Source organism: Mesocricetus auratus, unplaced genomic scaffold (assembly GCF_017639785.1).
Source record: "Mesocricetus auratus isolate SY011 unplaced genomic scaffold, BCM_Maur_2.0 Super-Scaffold_2245, whole genome shotgun sequence".
In the NCBI taxonomy this organism is placed as follows: Eukaryota; Metazoa; Chordata; class Mammalia; order Rodentia; family Cricetidae; genus Mesocricetus; species Mesocricetus auratus.
The window spans coordinates 47,987,206-48,004,439 of record NW_024429180.1 but is presented as its reverse complement, the minus strand read 5'-3'; the positions used below and the strand labels follow the sequence as shown (position 1 = coordinate 48,004,439).

Below are 17,234 nucleotides of genomic sequence, written 5' to 3'. Positions count from 1 at the left end.
GTTGAATAAAGATGGGATTCTTCTTTCCCAGTTGGAACTGCTTGGGCAGGATCAGGAGGTATAGCCTTATTGGGAAGAAGTACATCACTGGGAGTGGGGCTTGAGATTTAAAATGACTCTAACCACTCCCAATGTCTCTCTTCATTTCATGCTTGTAACTTTAGATGACTTCTCAGCCCCCATCTAGCCTTCCTGCCTGGCCACTAGCCACAGTTTTATTCATCAACCAATTAGAGAAACATATATACAGTAGGACATCCCACATCATCAGCTACTTGCTCCAGTACCATATTTGTCTGCCTGCTGTCATGTTTTCCACCAGGATGGTCATGGACTTTTAACATTCTGAAACTCTAAGCCCCCAATAAACTCTCTTCAGTAAGTTGTCTTGGTCATGGTGTTTTAACACAGCAATAGAAAAGTAACTAAGGAAAAGTCCAAACTGGCCTTAGACTTGTGACTCTTCTGCCTCAGTCTGAGAGCTGGGTACAAGTGTATGTCTTCATATCCAGGTTTATTGGGGGGGTCAGGTTTTGATAATTTTCATAATATTTGGTACATTTTCATTATTATTACATCCCACCGCAATCCACAATCTGATCTTTAATATACCATCATAATTGTTTGGGAATTCATGAATCATGTTATTATAAAACAATAAACATAATAAATATATGTGTCCTAACATTTGACAGACTGTTGCCACATCTCTCTCTTCATCTTCTTATGAGTCCCTATTCTATGAGAATGAAATTAAAACTAGGCTAATTAATAATTGTATAGTGACTTCTAAGTGTTCAACTGAAAAAATGGGGCATATATCTCTTATTTTAACCCCCGCCCCATACTACTACTAAGCTTAGTAAGAAAGGTCTGATGGGCAATCTTAGTTGTCAACCTGACCACATGCTGAGTCTACTAAAACACAAGCAGGCTGTGTGTGACGGCGCACGCCTTTAATCCCAGCACCCAGGAAGCAGAGGCAGGTTGATCTCTGAGTTCAAGGCCAGCCTGGTCTACAGAGCATGTTCCAGAATAGCCAAGGCTACACAGAGAAACCCTGTCTTTGGAAAACAAAACAACAACAACAAAACACAAACAGCTGGGCACACCTCCAAGGGGTTTTCTGGATAGGGTCATTTGAGGTGGGAAGACCACCCTAAACCTGGGCCACATCCTCTGTGGCAATCCACATAAAAGAGGGAAGCATTTGCTTTTTGCCCAATTGCCCATTTTGTCCCTGGCAAGTTCATCTATTCTGTTGCTGAGGCATTCCTTTGATATTAGAACCTACTTCTAGATTCCAAATTAGACTGAAGACCAGATGAAACTTCCAGTCCAGCCTCATGAACTAAACAACTACCAGATTCTTAGCCTTTTCTTTGAGAGACAGCCATTGTTGGACTAACCATTCAACAAATGGAACAAAGCCTGGATGACAGCACATGTGCTCACAACATGGTTTATCGAACATTTGAAGCCTGCTGTTGAAATTTAAAGACCTACAGATGAGAAGAGAAACTCTTTTAAAAATGTTCCTGCTTACTGAAAATTTACTTGGCCATTTAAGGGTGCTAACGGAGATGTACCAGGTAGCATTGTTTTCATGCCCACTGAATTCAAGATCAGCACCATGAATCAAGGAATAATTTTGGCTTTCAAGTAAAAATGTATGAAATATATTGTGTAAGTCTGTAGTTGCTATAGATACTGAACTTTTGAATACAATAATCAAAATCCCAAACTAAAAATGCTCTATTTATCTCCTTTTAAAAATCTCCATGTGGTGCCATGAGTGTGCCATGTGTGCACAGGTATGCTCATCCACATATATATGTGTAAAGGTCAGAGATGGACACCAGATGTCTTCCTCTATCACTCTTCACCAAATTTTTTGAAACAGGTTCTCCCACTGAGCCTGGAGCTGGCCATTTCCATTACGCTAGCTGCTATCAAGTCCCCGGGACTACTCAACCTGTCTGTCTCCCAGCTCTGGGATTACAGACAAGTACCACAGCTGTGCCAGGAGTTTAGGCAGGTGCAAAGGAGACTAATTCAGATTCTCATACTTGCATAGCAAATAATTTACCCACAAAGCCACCAAGATGGTTTATCTTTTAAGCACTAATCAAAAGCAAAACAAAATGAAATGTTTTATTGAATTTGTTCCTGTAACAATTTCATAAATGCATCTAGCTAGACTCACCCTCACCCTCTCATTTCCCTCCCACCTCCAGCACACTGTCTCTCCTGGCCAGCCCCTTCTCACACTCAGGCCTTTCTGTCTTGTGACCCACTGACTTGAACAAGGGCTGTCAGTGCAACATGAGTTTGCTACTCTTCACTGGAGCATGGTGAGTTCATCAGGGGTACACTACTGAAGACAACGTCTGCCCCTCCCCCAGAATCCATCAGTAGCTCATATTTCAGCAGGGAGGGGTAGGGCCAAATGGGCCTCTCACCGATCTATGACTGACTGTTGACAAGCCCAGTCCTGTGTAGGCCCATTGCTAACAGCTGCTGCCACTGTGGGATCATGATTGTACTATCTGTGTCAGAGCCACAAAAACTGTGTGTAGAGTTTGGCTCAGTAAATTAACTTATATGTACTTAATATGTGTTCAATGTATTTAATGTGCACAGTGATTCCAAGAAGTGGAAATTTTGATAGCCCATTTTACATATGAGAAAACCAAGGACTGAAGATTTTAGGTAATTTATTCAAGAGCGTGAAGTTACTACATTGTATATTTCAGACTTGAAACAGTTCACTCTGACTAGAAATCTTAGTCAGACCCATCCTGTCTCAATGAACACCTTCTACTTTCAAATACCAGAAAGGGTTCCCTAAGTTACCACATTCCTCTTGTTTCAGAGAACAGACAACTGGGACCACAACAGCTGCTTTGCAAACAGGTTCCTTCTGTCTTTGCATTTGCTTCTTAGAACACAATCCATTATTCTCAGGCCAAACCTCAAACATTAAACACTTAAAATATTGTAAAGAAAGGGTCTGTTAAATTACAGCAGGACAAAACAAGTCTTCCGCACCCTTCAGATATATACCAAGTCCTAAGAGTAACAGAAAGCCCTCTGTTGTCTTCCTCCCCCACTCAACCAAAATGAAGTCATATGTTCTAGTTTCTATCACGACCTCCACTAGGAAGGAAGATTTGAAGTTATGCTAGTTCTAAGGAAAGGTAGGAATAAAGTCAGGAAGAGGTAAGGGGTAAGGCAAGAAAGAATTTTTTAGTTTTTTTAATTGAAAAATTAAGATTATCAGCATGTGTGTTTATGCATATACAAACACCATGTGTGTATGGGGGATGTACACATGCCAGTAATCTGGCCAGTACAAAGGCCGGAAGACAACAATGAGAAGTTAGGTCTTTCCTTCGATGTTTATATGGGTCCCGGGGAACTAAACTCAGGTCATCAGGCTTGTAGGGCAAACATTTTTACCAGCTGACCCATCTCACTACCCTTTCTTCACTGAATTTTTTTCAATGTGTATGTGTATGTGTGTGCACATGTGTAAGTAGTCACATGCACAACCAGAAAAAGAAAGCAGGTGCTCTGCTCTCCTTCACCTTATTCTCTGGAGACGGGGTCTCTCATTAAACCTGGAGCTACTCTGGCAGCCAGCAAACTCCAGTGATTCTCCCATATACACCAACCACTTAGACACGCACACACACAAAGTTGGGGTTACAGGTGCAAATGGCCACACCTAGATTTCTTTAAGTTGTGAGTTAGGAATTCAAATTCAAATCCTCATGTCTGTGCAGCAAGCGCTTTGACCCACTGAATCATCTCCCTAGCCCCCCAAAGGCATCTTCTAAGTCAAGTCTGTTGACTAATGACTAGTGAATATTAACAAATTATATGGTTGAGGTTCATGTTATTGACACTGAACTTCAAAGTTTCTACTTAAATCCCTATCAGTTAAGTTCTGTTTTCAGTAGTTTATAAAAGTCAAGTTTATAGGAGTTATTTATCCATATTTTTAAGAAAGGAGGGATCTTGTCCCTGGAATTTCCAGGGTCATTACTATTTATATCAATTTTATTTTCAAAGAGTTATTATTATGTATATAAGTGTTTTGCTTGCATATGCATCTCTGGCATCTAAAGAGGCCAGAGGAGGATACCAGATGCCCTGCAACTAGAGTTACAGAAGGCTGTGAGCCACTGTGTAAGTACTGAGAATTGAACCCAGGTCCTCTGGAACAGAAGCCAGTGCCTTTAACTGCTAAGCCATCTCTCTCTCCAGGCCCTATTTGATTAATCTTTATTATGTGCATGCATGTATGTCTGTTTAGGGATATGCATATGAGTGCAGGTGCTCACAGACTTTACTTCACAGAATCTGAAGTTTCAGGTATGTGTGAGCCACTCAACATAGGTAGGAATTCTCTGTAAGAGCAGTACTCACTCTAACTGCTGAACCAACTTCAGTCCATACACACACACACACACACACACACACACACACACACACACACACACACACACACCTGAAAAAAGGGTTTTTACTGTGTGACCCTGGCTGGCATGGACTTTGCTATGGAGATCAGGCTGGCCTTGAACTTAGAAATCAGCCTGACTCTGCCTCCGTAATTCTTCGACTAAAGGAATGTGCCACCATGCCTGCCTCTATTTGTTTCAATGCTAAACAAGGATCATTTAAAGAGTAACCTTGAGGTATTAAATCACTACTTTAAAAAATCTAAATTCCAAACTAAAGACACTTTCTCTTCAATAACAAAATACAGAGGCTGTAAAGATTGCTCAGTGGTTAAGAACATTGGCTGTTCTTCCAGAGGTCCTGAGTGAAAATTCTCAATAAAATTCTTGCAAATCAAATCTATATGGCACATAAAGAAAATCATTCATTATGACCAAGCTAGTTTCATCCCAAGACATGAAGTTGACTCAACATATAAAAACTGCTATTTAATATAACCCATACATACAAGTAAAAACAAAAGTCATGATTATCTTAATAAAAGCAGAAAAGGTTTTTGACAAGGTTCAACATCTCTTCCTGATAAAGTTCTGAAGAGAGACTAAAGGGACAGCTCAGTTGGTAAAGTGCCTGTTTTATAAACATGGGAACCCAAGTCAGATCCCTAGATACAAATAATATATATGCATATATATGTATATATACATATAAAACACATACATACATACATGGCAAAGGTACCCACTCTTATTGCTCCTATTCAAATAGTATTTGAAGTCCTAGCTAGGGCAATAAAATAAGAGAAAGGAATAAAGAGGATACAAGTAGGAAGAGAAAGAAATAAAATTATCTCTATTTGCCAAAGATAGACTCCACTAGAAACCCCTTAGATGTGATAAATATTTAAAACACAGTTGCAGAATGTAAAGTCAATACACAAAACTAAGTTCCTTTCTATATACCAATAACTAACATGCCAAGAAAAAAATCAGTAAGAAGATCCCATTCACAACAGCTTCAAGAGTATATAGTGGTGCACACTTTTAATCCCAGCACTTGGAAGACAGAGGCAGATGGATCTCGGTGATTCAAGGCTAGCCTGGTCTTTATAGTGAGTTCCAGATCATTTAGAGTTACATGGCAAGACCTTTTTTCAAATAAACAAAACAAAAAAATAATAGCTTCAAAAGATAAAATTCCTAGGAATCAATCTAACGAAAGTGATAAAATACCTCTATTATGAAAATTTAAACGCTTAAGGAAAATTAAGATTAAAAAATAAACAAACAATAAAACATCTTGTGCTCTTTGATTAGCAGAATAAATGCTGTGAACACAGTTTTATTACCAAAAATACCTATGTACTCAATACAATGCCAGCCCTATTTTAATGACATTATTCACAGAACTAGAATGGTGTTAGTTTGTAACATTAGTTTGAACTGACAACTTGACACAGCACAGCATCACTGGGGAGGGAGCCCCAGGAGTTCTATAGATCAGACTGGACTGTGGACACAACTGTGGGAAATTGTCTTGGCTGCCTTCATTGCTGGGAGATGACCCATCCAGTCTCTTAATTGAAATGGGAAGATCCAGCTGGAGAGTAGATAGGCCCTTTCTAGGGTTTCAGTCTCTGGACTGTACAAGTTAAGAGTAGAGAAAGTTACATGAGTCCTGGTATGCAAGCATTTACCCCTCTCTGCTCTTTACTGGGATAGGATGTGATGAGCTGCTGTAAGTCTCTATCTACCTCCTTGACTTCCCTGATATGATGGATTATAACCTGGAACTTAAATCTTTCTCTCCTAAGGTGTGCTGCGATAGGGTATTTATCACAGCACTAGAAATGAAACAACATGTGACCCTACTGCAGTCGGGGTCTGTGCTGATGTCTGAGGTCCCTGTTACCATCAAAGGCCATGTGGATACCTGAGATCTGGGGCCATGGCAGTGTCTGAGGGTCATGTTACTGCTGGAGCTTTGCCAATCTGATTTGTCTGCACTGCCACCTGGGGCAATAGTAACCTCCAGACCCAGCTGCTGCTGAGGACCATGTCTGGGTCGATGGTCCTACTGAACCCAGGGTCTGTGTGAAAGTCCGAGGCTTGTTGCCACCAAAGATTACACAAAAGCCCTGGGTCAGGGCCACAACTTGTGGCCTTGTTGGTGTCTGGGAGCCATGCCACCACCAGAGCCCATCCTCATCTGAGCTGTGCTCCCACCCAGAGCCAGGAAGTTGACCAGGCCAAGCTGCTGCAAAGGCCATGTCTGGGTCCATGGTCCTGCTGCAGCTGGGGTCTGTGTTGATGTCTGTAACCCGTGTCACCTCAGGAGACCACAGGAACCATGAGTGATGAAATCACAGGGCCATGCTGAGCCAACTCCACCCTTCCCTGACCCTGGGACAGCTGGTCCTGCCCTTTGCTGGGCACTGCAGCTAGAGAGCTGGTTGAAACCCTCTTGGGAGAGCTGCCTTCCCCTGAGATGGCCCCATTTCCTTACCACAGGTAAGGGAGGAGTGATCCTGATGCTGTGGGTGGAACCAGCTCCACCCATTGTCTGCGAGGAGGCAGCCCCAAAGGCCTGAACTGACCAGCTCAATTAACTCCCAAGCCCACAGTTGGGCTTGGGGTTGGTCCAGCAGGTTGGCCCATCTATCCCATCTAGGACCTGCAGGAGCTCATGAAAAGACTGGTCCTGTGGAATGACACCTACAGGATTTCCATAACTCGGGTGGCTTCAAGTTATCTGAGAGGAGTTGCAGTGAGGACACAGTGAGGATGGTATACCAGAAACCAGAGGCCTTGAACCAGACCAATGATTCATTGCAATGAACACTTGCAAGTAAAGCTGATTGGACAAAAGGGTATATATAGTGTGTGTGACACACCCTGGCTCCCAATGCCACCAGGACAAATGAAGAGGCATTGGAGAGGTGGGGAAAATGGAGGAGCAAAAGAGATTTTTTGTTTTGTTGTTTTTGTTTGTTTGCTTGCTTATGTGTTGCTTTATTTTGATTTCTAAAATGTTCTTTTGGGAGGTCACTGAAAGAATGAGGGAAGGATATGGAGAGACTGGAAGGTGAGTGGAATTGGGGTGCATGATGTGAAATTCCTAAGGATTCAATAAAGAAATTATGTTAAATTTTTAAAAACTGAAACTAGAATATGAACCAACAGCAGATCAGAGTAACTGATCTCAAGCTATACTGTAAAGCCACAAATACATAGACCAACAGAATAGAGAATTTGGAATTGAATCTACACAATTATAGCTACCTAAACTTTGACACTGGAAAAAAGCCTCTTCAAATAATTCTGGGTACTGGGTGGTGGTGGTGGCACAAGCCTTTAAGCCCAACACTGAGGAGGCAGAAGCAGGCAGATCTCAGTGAGTTCAAGGCCAGCCTGGTCTACAGAGTGAGTTCCAGGACAAAGCTACACAGAAAAAATGTGTCTCAGAAAACCAAAGTAAATAAATGGATGGATGGCTAGATGGCTAGATACATAGATACATGCATGCATGCAAACATAAACATGCTGGGGTAAGAATGTGTAACTCAATCCTTATCTTTTGCCCACTGCTGTGTCAGTGAGATGGCTTAATGAGCAGAGGCATTTGTTAACCCTGATAACTCACATTAACGTCAGAACACATAAGGTAGAAGGAAAAAACTGACTCCTGAAAGGTGTCCTCTGACTACCACACATGCATGGTGTCTAGTGCACAAGCATGCGTGCGCGCACTCTCTCTCTCTCTCTCTCTCTCTCTCTCTCTCTCTCTCTCTCTCTAAATTGTAATAAAAAACAATAGAGGGCTGGGTGTGATGGGGCACACCTTTAATTACAGACATTTGGAAGCAGAGGCATGGAGATCTCTGAGTTGGAAGCCAGTCTGGTCTACATAGTGGGTTTCAGGCCAGTCTGAACTACATAGTGAGACCCTGTCTCAAAAAGAAGGAAAATTTGATACAGAATGAAATCAAGGATTTAATATAGAATCTTAAATCTTGAAACTACTAGAGAAATACATGGCAAACACTTGAAGATCCAAGCAGAGACAAGCTCATTCTAAGAGAATTCCAATATGGGAAGAGTTGATTATGGGATTGCATGAAGCTAAAAGGCTTCTGTATAACACAAGAAAGAGCAGTGAACACAAAACACACAGACCAGGAAAAAGTTTTTACCAACTACACATTAGATGGGATTAATATACAAAATTGATAAAGAACCTCAAAAATTAAATATCATTAAAAGCAAAACATTCACTCAATAAATAAATAAACCAATGAATTAACTGAGCACACAGTTCTCAGAAGATATACATATGAGCACTAAATATTTGAAAAACATGTTCAACATCTTCAGCCATCAGAGAAATGAAATTTAAAACTGCTTTGGGATTCCTTCTTTCCCAAGTCAGTATGGCTAACATCAAAACAACAAATATTAGCAAAGAAGATCTTAGATACCGCCAGTGGTAAGGTAGACCAGTGCAATCACTATACAAGTCAGTGTGAGGTTCCTGACAACTACCACTCTAGTACTGGGTATATGTCCAAAAGATTAGAAGTCAAAACACAACAGAGACACTTACACAGCCATGTTTTCTGCCACACTACTCACAATAGCTAAGAAATAGAACAAATGTAAGATATCCATCAATCCAAGCACAGATAACGAAAATTCTATCCAGAATTACAATAAATTTTATTCAGTTTCTAAGAAAAATAAAATCATTATTGTCTATAGAAAAATGAATGCAAATGAAGATCATATTAATCATAATAAATATGCTGTCTCCTATGAAGATTCTCCCCCCCGCCGTGTGTGTGTGTGTGTGTGTGTGTGTGTGTGTGTGTGTGTGTGTGTCATAAAAACTGGAAGGGAGAGGAGGGGATGGGAGGAGAGGGGAGAAGAGGGGAAGAGAAGGGAGGGAAGGGGAGGGGAGAGGAGAGGAAGAATAATAGCGCCCATGTCACATGAGAGCAAGGGAAGCCATGTGGAAGTAGAAGGGGACCAGCACGAGGAAAACAGAGGATGGGAAAGAAGAGTGAGGGAGATGAATAGAGAAAGCAATAATGATGTATTAGTATGCAACTGTCACAATGAAACCCATTACTTTGTGTGCCAATCTAAAATGAAAATAAAACAGAGCTAGTGAGACAGTTCAACGGTTGACAGCACTTGTCTTACAAGCCTGGCAACCTGAGTTCAATCCCAAGAACTTGGTGGAATAAAACTTGAAGGAGAAACATGCACATCATTGTCATCGTCATCATCATCATCATAAATTTTTAATTTAAAATAGAAATTTTAAAATGTAGCCATACATTTTCATCAGGACCACCAGGTCACAAACGATGACACAGAAACTTACTAATTATGCAAGTTTGGCCTTTAGCTTAGGCTTGTCTAACTAGCTCTGTAACTTATAAATCAATTCATTTATATTATCTATGTTCTGCCACAGTTTATTACCTCTTTTTCATCTTGCACCTCCTGTTTTCCTCTCCTTCAGTTCAAAGGGGCAAAAAGCCTTTCTAAGCCCCACTTAGAAAGCACTACTACTTCCTATGTCTCCGTATACGTCCTGATCTTCCAAAACCACGACAGCTAATTTTGGTCAACTAGTAGCTAGCTCTGCCTTCTGATTAAAACTCAACTTTACTGGCAGTCTCAGGGATCAGATTGTGATCAAAATATCCACTACAAAAAAATCTAAGAAAACATTAAAATAAGAAGCATTTTAGTGCCATCAGAGGTTACTTCTAGGTAGTGGAATTATTTACTAACTTTTACTTTATATTTTTCTACTTTCTAGATTTTCTAAAATAAGTAAATAAATAAACTTTAAAAACATCCTTACCAGGATTCCATCCACAGATGAAACTTTCTCCCAAGTTAACCAAGCTCTTTCTCTGACATGATCCGGTATCTTTAACTTCTGACATAATGCAGTAAACTCAGGTTCTTCAATTTCTTCAAACTCAAACCTACCAAACGAAAACAATCACAGAACAGATACACTTACAAATCAAGCCAATTAAGCAAATATTTGTTTTTATAGTTTGCACATATCAGCACTGTTTTATAGAGAATATCTCTAAGTGTTTTAAGGTCTTATTTTATCTTTGAGTAACATTACACACCTTTTAAACATATGCTTATCTTTCCAAAATAAGAATACCACAAAGTGAAAAACAGCGGCTAGCATGGTGAACCAAATGTACTCCAGAGCAGTAATACCGCTGTAAGACAGTAAGTGCAATAGCTGAAGCACTCTGGGAAGATGGGGCAACTGTCACAGCAAGACAGAAAAAAACCACATTACAGTCGATTCAGTTCCAGTAAATGTAGCCTGTATGTATTGTATCATATATTTCCTCTACCTTCTTGTGTTTATTAGGTGATGATTAACCCAAGAGAAATTATTGCATCACATATTTCAGCCATATCTCTTTGACCTTTCTTTCTTAAAATTTTATTTCTTTCAACGTATATGAGCATTTTGCTGGCATGTATGCGTGTGCACCATGCACATGCCTGGTGCCTTCAGAGGCCAGAGGAAGGTGCTGAATTTACTGGAAGTGGAGTCACAGTTATGAGATACCACATGGGTGCTGGGTATTGAACCCAGGTCCTCTGGAAGAGCAGTCAGTGCTCTCAACCTCTAAGCCATCTTTCCAGCCCCCTCTTCGACCTTTTTTTTTTTTTTTTTTTTTTTTCTGGTTTTTCGAGACAGGGTTTTTCTGTATTGTTTTGGAGGCTGTCCCGGAACTAGTTCTGTAGACCAGGCTGGCCTCAAACTCACAGAGATCTGCCAGCCTCTGCCTCCTGAGTGCTGGGATTAAAGGCGTGCTCCACCAACGCCCGGCTCTTTGACCTTTCTTAACCATAAGCTTTTAATAAATGGCTAATTCCTTTTGATACATACTTGATGTATAAAAACAATACTATGAAGAGTAACTTAACTCTTGAGAATTTACTATGATCCTACAAAAAATATCCTATGCATGGTTTTACTGAATTTCCACATCAGCCATACTTGATAGGTATTCTCACTCATGGTTTACATGTCTGCCACACCAAAGAAATTAAAGCAGTCACTAAAAGCATAGCAAGAGAGAAGTAACCAGGATATGAACTCTATAGGCTCAACCCATCATCCACGCCCCTAACCACTTTTCTAACAGAGCAACTCCTTCTTCAAAGCATAACTAACTTCTACATGTTTCAATAATGAAAGTGGCTAGCAGTCCCCAGTCTCAGCTTCCATTCCACCAGGCCAGAGACAATGTAAAAGATACAACACCTCAACTGTAAAAGTAGACTATCGTTGGAAGTGCAGATGGACCGGGATGAATCCATCCCTGAGCAATTTTTCTAAGCTTCAGACTGAGGCAGTCCTCTTATTCTTGCTAAGAACAGTCATGTGCTACATGACATCTCAGTCAATAAGGCAGTATACAACAGCAGTCCTGTAAGAGTATAATGGAACAGAAACACCACCAAGAAGACATTGTAACTAGCATACATTGCAGCACAATGCATTTCTTGCTTGTGCATTTAGGGGATGTTGCTGTAAACAAGCCTACTACAGTGCCCCTTGTAGGAAAAACGATAGCATATACAATGACATTCAGGACACAATATCCAAAAATAAGTGATTATGTTACTGACTTGTATGCTTACTACACTATAGCTTTGTCATTATTTTATAGCATGTTTCTATTATTAAAAAATAAAGTTTACTGCATAACAGTATGCTCTGTTACACTGGTAGCAGCCTCTTACACGCAGCAAGACTGCACAATGGCTGATCTATGCACCATCGATATTTGCTTAAGTGCATTCGGCAATAATCACACAAAATTCATTTAACGGCGTGGCTCAGAGAAGGGAGCCAATCCCTACGGTGAAGCACATGTGACTGTAGGTAACTCAGAGATCAACTATCAGTGCTTATGAGAACCTCTGTGGCAATGAGTAACCAAGAAGAGACTGTCTTGTACAGTTTTAACTTACAGGAGAATGTGTGACAGTTCCCCAAAGTTAAAAGTATATAAAAGAAACTAAACTTGGTCCTTTTCCCCCAGGGAATATGCAGTTTTACTCTAGAATAACCAAGAATACTTCCAAAGCTGTGTAGATGGCATGGAATCTTTTAGAATAAATGTTATTGCTCTTTCTAAAGGGAAACTTTCACACACTGGATACATCCGAGTTTAATTAGAAACGAAAGCAAAATCTTCCCCGAGAACACTCTACAAACAATTTTTAGTCTGTATTTATTTTCTAACTAATATGATTTTTATTTGATTCATAAGACAACCCATCTAAATACAGGAATTTTTAATAGACTTAGACAAGCCATTTCCAGAATTAGTACAGTCTCTAGTCTGTGAAGAGAATGGGCACACAAAGAACTGCGATGTTCAGCGAGAATGAAGAAACTTGGTAGCCCGGAAGGGTGCTGTATGCCTACAATCCCAGCACTGGGGAGGCCGAGGCAGGAGAACAGAAAGCTCAAGGCAAGCCTGGGCTACATAGCTTAATGATGGACTAGACATGGGAGAGAGGATGGTGAGGGACAAAACAGATTCCCATTCTGCAAAGGATCTCAAAATAAAACTAGTGCAGACAATAACAACAATCATATTGTTTCAATTTCTGTTACTTAATCACACAGTAGCACAGTCAAGAAAAATCAAATGTTGAAATACAATAAATATCTCTCTGTCGTTCCTATTGGATCCACATGGGCTTGCTTAAGTTTAGATTCCATTTAGTAAATGGAGAGAAAAGTTCTTGGAGAGTACACGGTACCAAAAACAAGACCAAAAAAAGGGGAGGGGGCAACACCAAGTTCCTCGTAGGCTCAAAGGCAAAAGGCAAGAAATAATGAAGCATGCCGCGGCCAATCAGCACGCAAGAAGAGTCCTACTCTGAAAAAAAAAAAGGGGGGGGGGTAAAGTTTAGAAAACTTACAAGCCCTTGCATTTAAATGTCTCCTGAAACTTTTGCCCGCATATCAGTTCTTCTAAGAGTATGCTCCACCAGTCTCCACAGATGGCTTTAAATCCCCGAGGCCTCAAAGCATTGTTCTAAAGAAACCCCCCACAAAGCCCGGGAGCTGAGGACCCAGTGAGCAGTTGACACCCACGACCCTGCGCTTCGCCTGCAAGGCTTTTTTTCTTGGCCTCTCCCAGGACCGAGCTGCCAATGCAGCGCACGCCGGGAGGAAAAGGCTCCCAACTGTTGCATCTCAGGACTGCAAAAGAGAAAGTCAACCGACCCCGGGGTGCTCCTGCTCTCCACGGAAGAAGAAAAAACGGGGAGCGGGGAGCGAGCGAGCGAGCAAGCAAACGCCGGTCCTCCCCCCCCCCATTTTTATTTCAATTTTTGCGTCTGACGGGGGCTCTCCGGGACCCGCCGACTCCGCGCCTGGGCGTCGCTGGAGTGGAGCCTGCACCTGTCACTTCGCTCGGGAGCAGGAGCCCCACCCGCCCGACACCTGTCAAGCCGCAGCCCAGACCCCTCCGGGATGCCCCTGCCGTAGCTCGCGAGCCCGGGACCCTGTCACGGCGCCGCCGCCACCCCGCGGAGATGGGGGGAAACCGAGGGGTTCCCGGGGACCCCGGGCGCCGCTCCTAGCGTCAGCCCGGCCCCGCCGAGATGCGCCCGGCGTCCCCGTGCCCGCGCCCTCCCCTCCCGCCCGCGGCGGTCGCGCTCCTCACCTGGCCAGGGGCAGCTCTTCGGGGCCGCTGTCCTGCTCGGGGTCGTCGTCCCGAGGCGGCGGCGGCGGGGGCTCGGCGGCCGCGGCTCTGCGTGGGGCTTTGGGTGGCATGACGCGCTGCGCGGGCCGGCGCGAGCGAGCGAGCGAGCGAGGGAGGGAGGCGCGCGGGGAGGCGGGCGGGCGGGCGGGCGCGCGCGCACGCCGGGCACGCCCCGTCCTCACCCGACTCCCGTTACAAAAATAATGGGAACGTCCCCTGAGGAAAACCGGACGCGCCCGGCAACCGAGCGCCCGGGCCAACCGCGGGAAAACGTCACTTCCGCCCGCGGCGTCACGTCCGCGAGGTTCGCGGGCCGCGGGCGTCAGGGGGAACCGGGGCGGCGGCGGCGGCGGCGGTGGCAGGCGAGGGCGCGGGCGGGAAGCCGCGGGGAAGCCGCGCCTGCCGGGGCCTGTCTCCGCCCGCCTCGTCCCCGTGGGCGGCGCCAGCCGAGGCGGGGCGGGCCGTTCAATGGAGCCGCGGCCTCTGGGCGATCGCGGGACAGGGCGCGCCCCTCGGCAGGCCCGCGCGGCCGGCAAAACAAAAACAAACGTGCCGCGCCAGTCGGAGGTGGGCTCGGCCGCGGGGTGGGCGGTCCAGGGTGGAGCCATTCCTGGCCTTCTGGAGGCGTCGGGGTTAAGGGCGGGGAAGACGGCGGTGAGCAGTCAGAGTGGGCAGCGAGTTTTTCGGTGTGGAAACGGGAGACGCCGTCCAAAGCGAGCGAGATCTTAGCGGGAAGGTAGCTTTTGAAAACCAGTTTACTGTGTTAGAAGTGCTTGGTCTGGCCTCCTCTCATAACTGTTTCCCAGACTGGGGATGCCAGCAGTCCACTCGGCGTGTGGGAAAAAGGGAGATCGGGGAGTTCGTTTGCCCATGTCACATAGCGAACGAGTGGCAGGGCACACTAGAACCCGAGCAGTTTTTGACTCGCTGTGCGGCAGACGCACAGACATCAGAAAAGAACATGCTAGAACTGCCACCACCAAACGCTGGTTCAGCAACTGTAGCTCGGCTGTGGACTTTTTCTCACGTGCCAGTCAACATAAGCTCCACACTTTGGCAGTCCTTATTGGTGGTTGTCACACAGCTCCCTGACTGAAGTGCTGTGAGGAAAACGCAGTTGTTGCTCTGGTGTAAACTCTCTGGGAGCAGCTGAGCAAGGATGTGTGAAGCCTCAACATATGCGGGCCTCCTTCAGCTGTCAGTCCTGCCTTTTATAGGCCAAATGTTTGTCAGGAGGTAGAACCCAGGCCCAGATGCCGCCGGGGAGAATGAATGGAATTAAGATAGCAGTTGTGTTCACCTTGCCCCAGATTTAGGCAAGAGCTCAGCCTGCGTGCAGTCTAGATTTTAGGGAGATGAAGGACAGACAGCAGGGAGCCTGACAAGATGATTTGCAGAAGTGACACAGTCCTGCCCTAACTCTCAGGACAGTGCGACACTTGCCGATTGATGCCGCTGTGGTGACTTGTGGCAAGCTTCTTCTGGGGTAAGGCAGAATGGCAAAAGAACCTGGGTCCTCAGTGACAGAGCTGGTGATTGGTCATCTCTGCTGGTACTGATCTCAAATATGCGGATGGTCAAGCTAGCTATTGTGTCAGAAGTCTCTGTGACTAATATTTCTCCCATAAGTCCCTCTCAACATACAGTCCAAATCTGAGCCAGGCTTGTAATGCTCTGAGGCTGAGGCAAGAAAATCACAAATTCAAGGCCTGCCTTGGCTGTAGAATGAGTTGAACTCCAACCTGGGCAACTTAGTGAGACGTTGTCTTATAATAAAACAGTAAAAATATGGCTGGGATAGAACTTAATGGTAGAGTGCTTGCCCAGCATGAGGAGCCCTGATCTCAATACCCAGGAACACCACACACACACACACACACACACACACACACACACACACACACACACACACGAACAAATTGCAGACATCATCACAGCCTTAGTATCTAGTAGACGGTTGGGCGTTGGCCACATGACAGCCAAGGAAAGTTTAGAAAATAACTCTCTTCATGTGTAGTTAAGACTTGTTTTATTTGAACCTAGTTCATCAATACAATTGCAAGTGAGATTTTTCAATTCATAAAAAGATGGGTATCTTTACTGTGAGTGTGAAACCCTGTCCCAAAAAAAAACAGAGGGGGAGGGGCTGGGAATAGAGCTCAGTGGGAAAGGAGTGGGGGTGGGGGAGGCAAAGGGGTGGAGGAACTAGAGCTGGGGAAAGAGTTTGAAAATTTTTTCAACTGTTTGTATTTGTGGTAGTTTGACACATCCGAACACCCAGGAGCATGGTTATTGGACACTTCTTTAAACAGAATGTAGAGCAATTCTCTCCAACTTGTGTGGGATGTTGTTGGGTGAGATGCCTGTGTTTCTGTCTCATCCTAGAGGACTGCACGACCGTGAGTGAAATTGTAAGGCTAGTTTGTTGTTGCTCAGAATAGGTAGAGATCTGTAAAAAGGTAAATATTTATTGTTATTTTTTAAAGTCCTTTTCACTTTTTAATTGAGCCTGGCTTTTGAAATTCACAGCTAAGTTAATGAAGTAAAATTTTTGTCATTCATTTTGGATCTTAGGGTGAAAAAGGAAAAGAAAGTCTACCCTGCTTTGTCAGTAAAAGACACACATCTGTAATGCATTAGTAACAGTAGTAATAGATTACACAATAGTCGTAGAAATTATTCCAAAGAATCAAAGCCCTAAGGTGTTCATTGACTTGACTTAGTAGTCTCTCATTTATTTAGTAGGAGGCTGAGACAGAAGTATTCCAAGTTCAAGGCCTGCCCTGCTCCAGAGTGAGTTTACAATCAGCTCAGACAACCTGTCTCAAAACAGTAAAGAAGGGCGGGGCCAGGCTAGGGATGTAACTCCCAACACTTGCCTAGTGTGTGTGAGGATCAGGATCAATTCCCAGCACTGCAAAATAAAACAAAACCAGTCTCCCACTTATTCCTAGCCATAACTCTTGGCAATGGCAATAAAGTC

The 17,234-nt window shown here is 43.7% G+C and overlaps 1 protein-coding gene across 2 annotated transcripts in view; it reads right to left on the bottom strand.

The window, feature by feature from the left end:
- The window catches only part of Rb1 (RB transcriptional corepressor 1), a 123,341-nt gene extending 108,973 nt beyond the window's left edge, over positions 1-14,368 (bottom strand). The window contains exons 1-2 of one of the 2 annotated variants that reach the window (XM_040731473.1): positions 14,213-14,368; positions 10,342-10,468 (exon numbers count right to left, since the gene is read on the bottom strand). In XM_040731473.1, the coding sequence (XP_040587407.1) occupies positions 10,342-10,468; positions 14,213-14,322 (237 nt within the window). In that variant the 5' untranslated portion in view covers positions 14,323-14,368. The remainder of the gene's footprint in view (positions 1-10,341; positions 10,469-14,212) is intronic. The other variant, XM_005071043.3, reaches the window with a different exon arrangement.
- Between the last annotated feature and the right edge of the window lie 2,866 nt (positions 14,369-17,234).